The sequence below is a fragment of the Pomacea canaliculata genome, linkage group LG6, assembly GCF_003073045.1.
Source record: "Pomacea canaliculata isolate SZHN2017 linkage group LG6, ASM307304v1, whole genome shotgun sequence".
NCBI lineage: Eukaryota > Metazoa > Mollusca > Gastropoda > Architaenioglossa > Ampullariidae > Pomacea > Pomacea canaliculata.
The window spans coordinates 11895927-11908781 of record NC_037595.1 but is presented as its reverse complement, the minus strand read 5'-3'; the positions used below and the strand labels follow the sequence as shown (position 1 = coordinate 11908781).

At 43.4% G+C, this 12855-nt stretch overlaps 1 protein-coding gene across 1 annotated transcript in view; it reads right to left on the bottom strand.

Annotated features, from left to right (window-relative positions):
• LOC112566642 overlaps window positions 1-12855 on the bottom strand; it is a 42544-nt gene that overhangs the window by 17497 nt on the left and 12192 nt on the right. Inside the window, exon 2 of the mRNA XM_025242919.1 lies at window positions 1857-2044. Coding sequence (XP_025098704.1) covers window positions 1857-2044 — 188 coding nt within the window. The remainder of the gene's footprint in view (window positions 1-1856; window positions 2045-12855) is intronic.

Here is a 12855-nt window from a genome sequence, read left to right as displayed (position 1 = left end):
TCTTACTTTCTGACGATCTTTTTAATAAAAAGGCGTAAATAAAATGTCTGTGGTTCATGTACGTCTGCCTGCGTATGTCTGACTACTATATATATATATGGAAACCTTATTAATACTTGTCTTTTGCCTTTTCTATTCCACCTCGCTCTCAAAAATATAGGTTTCATTCATCCAAGTGGAAAACTCTGACATTTGTTGATCGAGTCCATGTTTTCTAAGCACTCGAAGATGTTAACATAATTTTGTGCGAGCATCCTTCTATTACAGACGGTTTATGACAGATCTTTTCGTGGTCGGGGGGAGGGTGCGAGTCAACCGTTTCTCAACCCTTTACTTCTTTCTTCCTCCCCACCCAACCCACCCCCACACACGAACCATGTTTATCTTTCCCTTTCTCTCCTACACATCTCTAAGATAAGTCGTTTCTTTCCAGTGACCAGGATGTTGGAGAATGGAAAGATGGGTGATGGAGATGAAGGGGGGGAGGAGATCGAGAGAGAGAGAGGGAGGGAAGGAAGTGCCTGTTTGGAAAACAGTGGAAGAGGGAAAGTGGAGGACAGGGGGGGCTAGTGATGGGAAACTCGGAGGAAACTACCAGCTAAAACTATGAAGGCCGAGGTAATAGTGGTCAGATCATATGGACTGCAACTGATGATATCCGGCAGCACTGCCTATCTGCGCGAGTTAAAGCAAGCGTGCACTATACTTTAGCCTCTCAGGCCCCATCTGATTAGCGGCTAATAGCACGGCTGTCTGACATGCCCCATAGCTCATCGCCATTTAATGAGAGCCCGTCGCTCAATGGCCGTGTCTTAATCAAAACAATAGCGGCACCGCACTCGCTTTTCCTCCCTCCACCAACAACCCCCCTACCACAAATCTATGCATAAAAGGGAGAGGTAATACTAGACCTGCTGCTTCAGTGTGCAGAAACAACACCCTTCTGAGAGAGAGGGGGGAGAGAGGTTGGGTACAGTTAAGAGGAGCAAGGGAGGGAGAGAGAGAGGGAGTCGGGAGGGAGAGAGAGTAGGGTGGGGGACTTAATGTCGGAGCTGCCAGGCATCGGTCGGTGAAAAGAACAAATCTTGAAGTGGCGGGCGATATTTTAATTCTGTGGAACATTTTTTTATTATTTATTTTGCTTTTTGTCATTTTTTTGGGCCCCGCGGGGCTATCCCGATATGGACCGAAGGTAAGCGGGAGAAAGCTAGCCAGCACCATTCATTACGCCAATTATGCAGCACGAAGTTAAACACTCGTTGAACGAGAGGAATCGATAGCGTTTCCGTCAGGGACAGGGGCCCCGCATGAAGAGACCCCGTTAGACAACAAATGGCGACGAGTCATTTTTCCTCTAGTAACATAAACTGTATTTCAAGTGCCTGCGCTTTCGTAATCCCGTCTTTCCTCTCAGAATGCGATACAGTCAAACGCAATCAATATATTTCTTTAATTATTTTTATTTTTTTAATTTGCTGGATGGGGATGCTAAGGGGCTGGACCGAGTCTGACGCACTTGTCCTGCATTATCAGACATCCATCAGTTCAGTATGCTGGAGTGGAAATCGTGGTGCTCGAGTTTTAATTACGGTTTAATTTCTATGCCTCGCCTCGGGCAGAGATCCCGTTGTGGTAGCAATGGAGATGTTGCGATGAACCAAAGAAACTTAAACGGTGAACCTTGAACCTTGAAAGAAGCTTACTGGAGAAAAAAAAAAGAAAAAAAAAGAAAAGAGAGAATGCACCATTAGTGGACAAGCAGGCAGACAGACACACTGGTAGAAAGGCGGACAGACAGACAGACGCACCAACTAAAAGATAGATGGACATAGATACAAAGACAGAGACAAACTTACACTGGAAGTAGCTTTTGGTCCTGAGGTAGCTGACGGCCAGCCTGAGGACGGACAGCTTGTCCAGCTTGGAGATGACGCTCTGCTCGAAGGGCAAGAGGCTGGCCAGGTGGTCGAGTTCAGAGTTCAGGCGCTCGCGGTGCCGCTTGCTGGGGTTGCTCTTGGGCGGCTCTTTGACCGGTGCCTTGACGCTGCACACACGAGGCACAAAGACTAGTCAGCTACATCCGCTCCTGGGAAAAAGAACTGTCCACGGGGTCTGTCCCTTCTTGGCATAATTAATAAAGAATACTACAATATTAAACATACGATAATTGTGAATGCGTATAATATTAAGTGTGTATAATTCTTCATATTACTTTGCACTATTAAACAGGAGTAGTCGGGTACAGGATTGTTTTAATGACTGGGTAAAGTTCAGTGATGGATACTATTTCCAAAAACTCTGGGTGAATACGTCCTGTCTTCCGTTCTTGAGACACATTCATAAAAAGACTGTTATGCATAGAAAGAGGTAAAACTCCACAAAAGTTTGTCCACAAAATTAGGCATATTTGTTTATATCATCTCTGTTTTTCTTGTTGTCTTTGAGTTGTTGACTTCTTGCTGTAAACTATGATTTAGACAAGTGTGTATCTTGGAAACGTAAGGAGGCGCTGAAGGGGGAAGTGGGTGGTCACCCAGAGTTAGGGTGACATGAAAATTAGCAGGTCATTGAAAAACAAATATTACACTATTAGGTTCTTAAGAGTTTTTATCTGATCCACAAATAAACATGTTGTCATTAGACAGAATAACACACAGGCACAAAAGAAGAAGAAGAAGAAGAAGAAGAAGAACAACAACAACAACAACAACAACAACAACAACAACAACAACAACACAACAACAACAACAAACTTCGTTCATAAACGCCAAAGTAAAATCTTTCTAGGCCCACGTGTAGACTCAACACAAGTTTATATTTCCACTGTACGTGTATCTGTAAGTCTGCTCTGATAAAGTCTGGCAATTAATCGATTCTTCAACTCCAGGAAACTCGTTCTCTTTGAGAAAGACAGGGATGGTGCTGTGTGAGACACGTGACACGAGTCACGCTGAGCTCTTGCGGAAACCACAGAACTGATGAGCTGGACAGGTAGGAGGCACCAAAAGGGGATTTTCTTTTACAATTTTCTCTCTCTCTCTCTCGCTATACAGTTGATTCTATAATTATAGGACGCATTCTACAGCGAGTTCCATTGAAAGAAGAATTATGAAATGCATTCATTTGATATTAGAATTATAAAATGCGTTCTCTGGCTATACAATTCATTTTATAATTTTAGAATGCATTCTATAGTATGGCTATATAATATATAGTATTCAATATATAATGGAATGCACTCTTTTGCCATGTTATCGAATTCTATCTGTAAAATTGAATGGCAACTTTTCAGAATAATATAAAGAATATACTTGGATTTTACCGAAATTTCCTCTCAATAGTTATAGAATGTATTCTATAATTATACATTCTATAAATACAAAATGAATGGTATAGATAGAAAGAAAATTATTAAAATTCCCTTTTGGCGCCCCATAGACAGGATGAGATGAAGGTGTGTGTGCTCACATTGTTGGGTGTCTGGATCGGCAAGAAGCAGCCTCTTCATCACTTGCACCTTTAGGGACAAGGCTGTTCTCTCTTTCATACTCCTTTGAAGCTCTTTTTCTTTCTTTATACCTAAAAAATATTTCGAAATCTACGATTTATTCCATAGCTTTTTTGTGTCTATTCTTGTTTATTTTTCTTTTGTTTTGTTCTGTTATTTTTGCCGAGGACACGACGCGAAACGATTGTAAAACCTTTTTATTTAAAAAAGCTTGTTTTTCTCCGTCAATAATTTTGGATGTTTTAAATTTTTTTGAATTTCTGTCTTTAGTTTTAATTTCAGTGAAAATTGTCGAAAATTTTCAGACTAAATATCTGGGTGGTAATAACTTTGGCTGAGTGAAAAAAGTGTAGGGTAAGAATGTCCTCGAGAAGCCGCTCCATAGACACACCCGTAGACTCCCTGTAAATTACTCACAGAGTCTCAGTCTCTCTCCTACACTAAAACGAGTCCCCTCTGCTACATCTGGTCTTCCTCCAGTTGAGAGTCTCAAGAATTCTCGTCACCGACGACGAGAGGACAGCTTGTTGCACCAAAGTCTGTGCTAAAGAGAGTTGTCGGTGATGGTCTGGAGGGCAAGAGGCGCTGCGTGAGGTCTGGCGGTGCCTCTATTTATTGTCCTTAGTGATGCGAAACAAAGGTTGATTAATGTTGCAGAGAGCTTCCACATTCACGCATCATCGATGCGGACTTGCTGGGCCTTTTGGCACCGGTCCCAGAGGTGGCAGCAGTGGCAGGGTGCCACAATGGCGGGTCAACTGCAGGCCCGACGCCCGCCCCGAAACGGGAGATGACTGGCACTTAATTGGAAATCAAGAGGTGAACGGCTTAATTCAGTTGAGACAACCCCTTTTGTGCCCCGAAAACCTCAACTGCTCCTGTGAGACTTGTCCTGTTATCATATCATTACAGAGTTCTGAGGTGGGAGGCCAAGCAGAAGTCACCACCAAGACGAGGCTACACGAGAGACATTGGCAAAATGGAGGGTGAGCGGGACCAGAGCCCGGGAAGGCGCTGTTGACAGCTGGATAAAGGCCTATTACAGTTTGTAATGTCTTTAACTAACTGTGAACCTGAGGTCATGGTAGGCCGACGCAGTGGGAAAATGTAAAGGTTACGGTCGGCGGCCATCGTTAATGTCACGCTTCAGGGGGTTTAAAGAGCTTTTTTATTAAAAAAAAAAAAAATCTTACGATTTTCTGCAATATTTAATAAAGGTTCTTTAGTCCATTGAAAATTTAATTATTTGTTCGTTCTGTTCATTTGTTTGTTCATTTATGTGTTCGTTTCCTCGTTTGTTTTATCTTTCCTTTTTTTTCCTTGACAATATTTTTTATCGTTGTAGATTATTATATCCATTTTTACAAACATGCAGAAATAGACCCGGGTTTGTCTGTGTCTGTCAAAGACTATACTTATTTGTTCTTACTTATAAAGAGAACAGAAGTATAGACTAACTTACTTGTTTTTTCCATATGTGGAGTAAACAAACACACATGTGGATGCGATGAACCCTTACATATCGGCGGCTTCAATTTCTTTTGAATGGGAGACATGGGTGTCGTTCTGATCTTGAGATTTCTTTTTGACACTAGTTGATGTGTGAGAGAGAGAGAGAGGGGGAGAAATGATGCTTGATCCTACTCTGTAAATTCTACTGACTGCTCGATGTTTAGAGACTGAGCATGATGGCCATTTAGGTGTGAAAACATAATTTGTGAACACTTCTCGGCTTGGAGTAAGCAATCCGACGAATACATACGTGAATGAATAATGTTGTTATTAGTTCATTGCTTTCATGAAGTGCATATCTAACCCTTGAAATCTGACCTCTTGAACTGTGAAAAGACAGCACCAGGCTATGCACCCGTCCTCCTTTTACTCCACACCCCTCTTCTGCTAATTGCATGCTATTTACCCCATTTGATGTCTGAGCTCCATACCCATGGAGAAAAGTGCTATATAAGAGCTTTTTAATCATCATCATCATCATCATCATCATCATCATCATCATCATCATCATCATCATCGTCATCATCATCGAGAAGTATTTAGAACTCAGTGTTTCCCAATCATTAGGAATAAATTTAGTACTCCACGAGTCCGATAATATTCTAAAAGAAAAGCCAAGACTTTTTACGAACCGAAGATGTGCAGTGAGCAGTGTGCAGTGAGTAGTGAGTAGTGAGCAGTGTGCACCAGTGAGCAATGAGCAGTGAACAGTGAGCAATGAGCAGTGAGTAGTGTGGCAATGAGCAGTGTGCAGTGAGCAGTGAGCAGTGAGCAGTGTGCAGTGTGCGGGCCCCACAGCGCCAAGCTACGGGATGGAGGCAGAGTTCTCGGACGGCGGGGTGGGAGCGGAGGCTGCCGGAGGGCGGGGACGATGGTCACTTAGCCCAAAGTGCCAGCCAAGGAGGAAGACAGATGGAAGCAAAAGGAGCGAGTCTGCTGTCGCTGTGTCTAACGACCTTGCTGCAGGTCTGGCACTGTAAATTTCCTCCCTGCTTCCTTTTGTCATCGTAATTACCTCGCGCCCAACGTCACGGAGCTGCCAGCGAAACGTTACGGGGGCGCCACGAGCGGGCTGCCAACCAACATCCCCCTCACCCCCACTCACCCAACCTTCTCGCTGCGCCGCCTTTTGGAAAATGGACCCCCACGTGACTGTGGACCCCCGCCTACGTCATGCTAGCGGACCGCGGCGGTGAGAGCGGTTCAATCAATTCCCTTTTCTCGCTTTTTGCCGTAACCTTTTCCTCCGACTCCTTCTGGACCCGTCAAGCTGGCCCCGCTCGCTCCCCACGTCCCGCTACTCTACTCCCAGACCTCATTTACCTCCCTTTCTGCCGGCCCTTACTAGCATGGTTGTCTTCGTTTCTGGCTACATATTTTGTTCCTTCAGTCGAGGTGTCGTGCATGTGTGCGTGCGTGTGTGTGTGTGTGTGTGTGTGTGAGAGAGAGTGTGTGTGTGCGTGCGTGTGTGTGCGTGTGAGAGAGAGAGAGAGCTGTTAGACGGGGCTTTGCCTCGATCTGACGCTGGTCGCGACTGTCGTGAAGACCCGCATCCCTCGTGTGATTACGTGTAATGTGACAAAGTTCATTTACAAGTTATAATGACTCCTTTCTCTCTTCACTCCCTCTCTCTCTCTCTCCATCTTCAGCTCTGCCGACGACTCACGAACATCCAGTAAGTCAGTGTTGTGTCCATGACAGCCATCCGGACCGCAAATATTACCACCATCGCCAGCTCAGCGACAACAACAACAACAACAACATAAAGAGCAATGATCCTGGCAGGGTCAAAGACCAGTTTACAGTTCTGTTTCATTTATTGTGCGGTTTTGATAGGTGGACTGCTAATTTTGGTTTATCTATGAGCGCCATCCTTCTTCAAGCTTCCAGTACACGGTCCACCGAACTCAAATTTGTGATGTCGTCACTCGTCAGATCCGAAAAAAAAGCAACACGAGGATATGAAGAATAATTTAAAAAAGAAAAACAAACAAAAAATCCCTAATGTGTGTTTAAAGAGTGTGACTGCTCTTTACGAACATTTTCAAGCTTCCCAAGAGCCTTTTAGCACCGGCTGTCATTCGTTGTGCATCGTCCCTAAACCTCCGAGTGGCCCTTCCCCAAATCCCGCAAGTCAGCTCAGCTGCACCGGCTGAAATGAAGGTTAATGATGCAGACGTCAACACAAAGCCCGAACCTCAGTCGCCGAGCAAAGGACGAGGCCCGCAGTCACCGGGCGCAGCTTCCGGCCAGCTTACTCCCAGGACGAACTACAAGAAGGTCTGCAGCAGAAAAGGGTGAGCAGGGGATGGAGGACAGACAGAAGGAACGAACCACCCCAAAAAACAAAAATGCATGAGAGTTCCCCCTGCAGTCGTTCCGCTACGGAAATCCTCCCCAGGTTCCCCCATCACATGCGTTGTCGTACTTGGCCCCTCCGGCACTGACGCATTTTGTTTGGGCAGAACAGCTTCCGGTCGCATTGACTGCGTATAATTAGGCACTGCGGGTCGTCTGCAACTACAGGAGACGCTGAAGAAAGAAGTTTCTGGAAATGCAATGCTGTTGTGTCTTTCCTTATTTTTTTTTTAAAGAATACCTACAACTTTTTTATTTTAAAACATCAACAACTTAACTTAATTTTCAAACACTAAAAATTATTATTAATTTATTTCAGAACGGGTACTCTACATGTGCAGCTACTATGTATTCCTTTCTTATAAAATTACCCACATCTTTGAAAGATTGATTGATTTTAAGCCCATCAACTACTATTAAATTAGTTTGAAATGTTAACAGCCAAAGTACTTTCTTTTTAGTGGGATGCATGTTTGTTATGTTTGCGTTGGTATGTTTTCTGAGTCTGTCTTGTGTGTGTGTGTGAGCGCCCATACAAGCTTCCAGTCGTCTCTTTGTTCATTCTTTCATTTTTCTATTCCTTCTACTTTCTTCTTCTCTCTACCTTTTTATTCATCTTCTATTGTTTTCCTGTGTATAATCTTTAGTTTGTCGATAATTTGATAATTTTCGGTCAGCTTGTAACTGTGCGTGACCTCAGCAGTCCTTCAGGCCCAAGTGAAACAAAAGTTCTTGTCAAGAGTGTGGATTACACATCAGAAGGTCCAGTTTCAAAAGCGGACGTATCAAGTATGAACACAAGCTACAGGTGTAACCCAGGAGCATCAGCAATAAGCCAGAAGGATCAGCCACGGGACAGGACCATCACCTGTTCGCCGGAAGTGTTAGCCACAAACACTAAAAGTACTCCACGGGAACAAAAGTAGTTCCACACCAAACCTACCCGCTCTACACCACAGGTATTAGCTCCAGATTAGAAGTACCCGGTCTACACAAAAACTCTTAGCTCCAAAACCAGAAACCACCAAGATTACCAGGCCTGGAAACAATAGTTTCACATCACACACCAGAACCGTCAACAACCTGCCTCAGTGACATCACAAAGACATGGGGTGTCCCTCTGACTGCGGCAACAAATGGTGTGGCAAAGAAAAGTTCTCACCTGATCAGTACACTTGGTTATGAACTTATTTTACCTGCCTTCGCTGCTGTCCTCGTGAAATTGCTCGTCGCTTTGTGGCTGACGCTCGACCGGCAGCTTCCGTGGTCCTCCTCCGGGGTGAAGGGTCATTAGTGATGCGCGAGTAGTTTCCAGGAGGCTGAGAAGTCAGACAAGCCTCCCAAACCACCCCCCTATTAAGGTGTGGGACAAACGAAGGCTCGCCGTAGCCACCCGCGAGAGATCACGCGTCAGTCTATTGAAGAGGTTGAAAGACGTGCAATTTCAACCTACAGGGAGGGTTGTCCTCTCTCGCACGCGTCTGTTTTGCAATTTTCCGTTGAAATCAGTCGTGACTAAAGGGGTGACGAGAGTTTGCGAAGCGTGAAACAACACCTGACTGGCACACGACTGGGCAACGTGCTTCCTCCAGGTGTAGTATTCCCGGAGGAAAAAAAGTCGCCGGGGCTTAAAGACAAGCACTCTTTCTGTATTTCTTTCTTTATCCTCTCTTTCTTTCTTAGTGGATGTGTGTGGAGGATAGCTCCGATGTCGTGTCCTTCTCGGGACATCTCACGGGGACCAAAGAAGGGCGATCTGCCTCGATAAGGACACAAGTCTCGGGATGGGATGAAATCTGCTTCAATCCTTTTAATATTCTGAAGAATGCTGTCAGAAACACATTCCTAACACTACAAATGCCATGAGTTGTTTTGGCTGGTGAAATTTCCTCTCGTGCAAAACACATAAACAACTGTAACCGAATCTCTCCCACTCATTCGGTCGTCAATTTATCCATTCATTTTTTTTCTTTCTTTCTTTCTACATACTCTGCCCGATTTTTGATGTTCATAACTATTTATATGCAATCCATAAAGTTATATTACTTGCATTTGTTTAAAAGAAACTGATGAAGTGGAGAGGGAGGAGGAAGAAGGGAGTGCTGGGAACACATTTAGTGAAGATATGTATCAAGTTCCCTCACACCATTCAAAAAAATAGTATTGGTAAACAAGACCACGGCTACAACAACAGCGACAGTCGGACCTTACACAAGAAATAGTATTACACAATCCACTGAGCTGAACTCACAGTACTTGACAATCGTTATGAAAGATCAGATTTAAAAAATACTCAAGGGAGGTATAAAATAATTTTGAGTCAACTTTGTGTCAAGCAACAAGCAGGAAGTGAACCTGGGCCATCAGAGTGCTCTCCGCTTGTCTCGGAACAGGGAGCTGTGCCGATCTGGTAAAGCACCACAAGTGGGGTGAGATGAGGTGAAAGGTTAAGAAGACCTGCCTCCCGGTGAAAAGATGTATGCAGAGAGATGTTACAGCCTAGGCCTGTTCCTTTTGTCATCCACCGATTATGCTGTCAGTCGCTAGTCCGTCAGACCCATTATCTGCTGGCGACACTTCCGGTTTGAACGCCAAAGTTTTTGTTAAGGTTATATATATGTTTTCGGTTATCCCTGCAAACAAAGAGAGCGACCTGCCACAACACGACCAGGAATAAATATTCACAGTTCTTTGTGCCATGTGCTGGTTCTGTTGACATAAATAAGAACCTCTTAGGAAATCTGTTTACAAAAGGTCTCAGACAGGGTGCGCTGCTTTCCTCTTCGGCATGTAAAAAATAATCATCAAACTCCTAAGTTCAAGCTTTTTAACGAGAATTTTTTTAGTATTTATTTTGTTTAAACATGATTTTTTTCTCTGAAATGAATGTAGAAGTGAAGATAACATTCTCATTCCGTTCTGAGATAGAAGCCTGCAAACTTCACGTTTCCTTATCATTATTATTATTTTCTATAATATGTAAAGTGTATATATCTATATTATGTCATGACACTCTGGGTGCATTCCACATCTTCTGCACACAAATAAGAATCGAACGCTGATATCGTAAATATTCGAGGCCGTTCTCCACAAAACAATTTTTTAAAGTTATTTTTATCCCCCCGTCAGTCCTTCCGTCGATCAGCGGTTTCGACGATCTGTCTTCTCAGTGTCAATTCACTTCATGAATCATTCCTTCTGTGTTTGTCCTCATCAAAGCAATGGCGCTCATGTTGCTGAAGAAATGTAAGCTAGATAACAGCTTTGGTATAAATGAATACATTTAATAAAAACATTTCTACGGCATAAATTTTACGACTGGTGTAAAGGAAGCGATTGATAGAATGGGTGATAATTATATTTTATAATTAAATAATGAACGCAAGAACTACTTCCGGCGATGTTAAAGGACCGGTGGGAACAACCTTTTTTCTGGTGATTGGGTAACATCAGTAAGCACAGAAAAAGGTGAAAATTGAGATGTTTGGACACAGATATGCATACCAAGTTCTTATTGTCTGAAGGCTTTTACAACATAAAGAAATGATATATTCACCTAAAAACAGTTTTAATGTAGAGCTTTACTCAATCATTAAAAAGAAATTTTGCACACCACTAGTCCTTTAAGGACAACTACTTTATTCTTAACAGGCACCACCAGAAGGTGTCAGACTTTTTCAAGAAGAAAAAATCTTGCCCTAGAGCACATTGGTTTAAAATAAAATAGTCAGTGTGTTGCCAAGACGACCAGCTGAAATTATTCGTGAAGGATCGTGCCCATTGATGAAGGGGACCTGTGTAAGGGCGAATAATTTCGAAACAGTTATCTTTCTTTTACGATTTTTTGAATGACTGATTTGAGCTGGTCCATGTAGTCCGAGGGTTGATATATTATTTCTAAGTAGCAGTGATGAACAAATCTGTAAGGTAAGTGAATTATGTACCTAAAGTGCCTGTCACCTGCGGCCACACAGCGCCAGTGTGTGTAATCTCTAAGAGTAAACATTGGTTACTTCAAAAAAACAAACAAACAGAAACAACAAAAACAAAAAGGGAAGATGAAGGCACCACAAGTGTGTTATCAAAGACTAACACAAAGCCTGCAGGATATCTTCCAATCTTGCAGGGTAATTCAACCAAGAGAAAGAGGACTAATTAGGGGGTTAGCTATCCTCGCTGGCTTATAAATTTCTAACTATCTAGTAAAGATTGATGGTAGATCAAACAGCTTTATATGCTACTGATAAGAGTAGAGCACCCTGACAACTTGCAGCCACTTTAAAGGACTAGTAGGGTGTAATATTTTTCTTATTACTTGGTAAAGTTCAGTGTGCGATAATATTTCATCAAATCTTGATAAATACCCACATCTCCTTTATATTAGACATACTCGTTAACAAATATCTTCCTGAATGGGAAAAGGTCATAATCGGGATTTCCATTGTACAGAATATAATTAACATATGGTCTCAGCTCTCCCACAACTTTAAGGTAATCATGGCGCATGCGTTGTTGAGCTCTTTTTATTCATGGTAATGTTTGCAGGCATCTATCTCGAGACAAAAGTGGGATATACACCCAGATTTGGGGAAATAGTATCTTGAACTGTAATTAGAAAAATATTGCACCCCACCAGCTCTTTAAGGTCTTTAAGGACACCAAGACAATATATTTTTTCTGTGCATGTTGATGTTTATAAGCGTGTATAGCTAGAATAAAAAGGATCTGTTCACACAGATTTGAGGAAATATTACCTGGCATTCAGTTTTACCCAGTCGTTAGGAGGGGACAGTCTGCACCTCACTGGTTCTTTAACCCTCCGTCTCAAACCGAGCCACAGGAACGTCATCCCGCAAAGCGGGACGCAACCCCGCAGACGGCAACGGCCGTCAAAAGAATCAATTATTCATCAATCTCGCGATTAAAACTTGCAGCGCCCCCTGCAGGTAAAGCAAAAGCTGCCTTCCTTCCACAGCTCCGCTCGCTCCCTGTGGGCTGCTACCTGGCAGGTTGTGCTGACAGAGAAAGGTGCACATCAAAGACAGCCCACGGAGACCTTAATTAGCTCCTGTACATGGACGAGGGGGTTGAGTGGGGAGGGGCAGCTGTCGCGGCTTTGTTGTCAGGTGGCGTTTGGCGCTGTGAGGTGATGAACCTTTGTGAGTCCCCCTCCGAGGCTGCTAGCGGCTCCGATCATTCGATGTGAGACTGCGATGTGAGACTGCGATGTGAGACTGCGATGTGAGAGTGATGTGTGACTGTGATGTGAGACTGTGATGTGAGTTGTACAATGATCTGTGTCATGACATTATTTCCGCGCATCTATTCTTTACAACAAGTTAGCGCATGATGAGCTTCGCGAACAGCAGCTGTCGGACCAACGATGGTCGATCGTAATGTGACCTATGTAGTCATGGAGTGTGACAGTTCAATACCTTCAACAAGTCCTTAGGTCTTTGTGATGTAAAAAAATGACA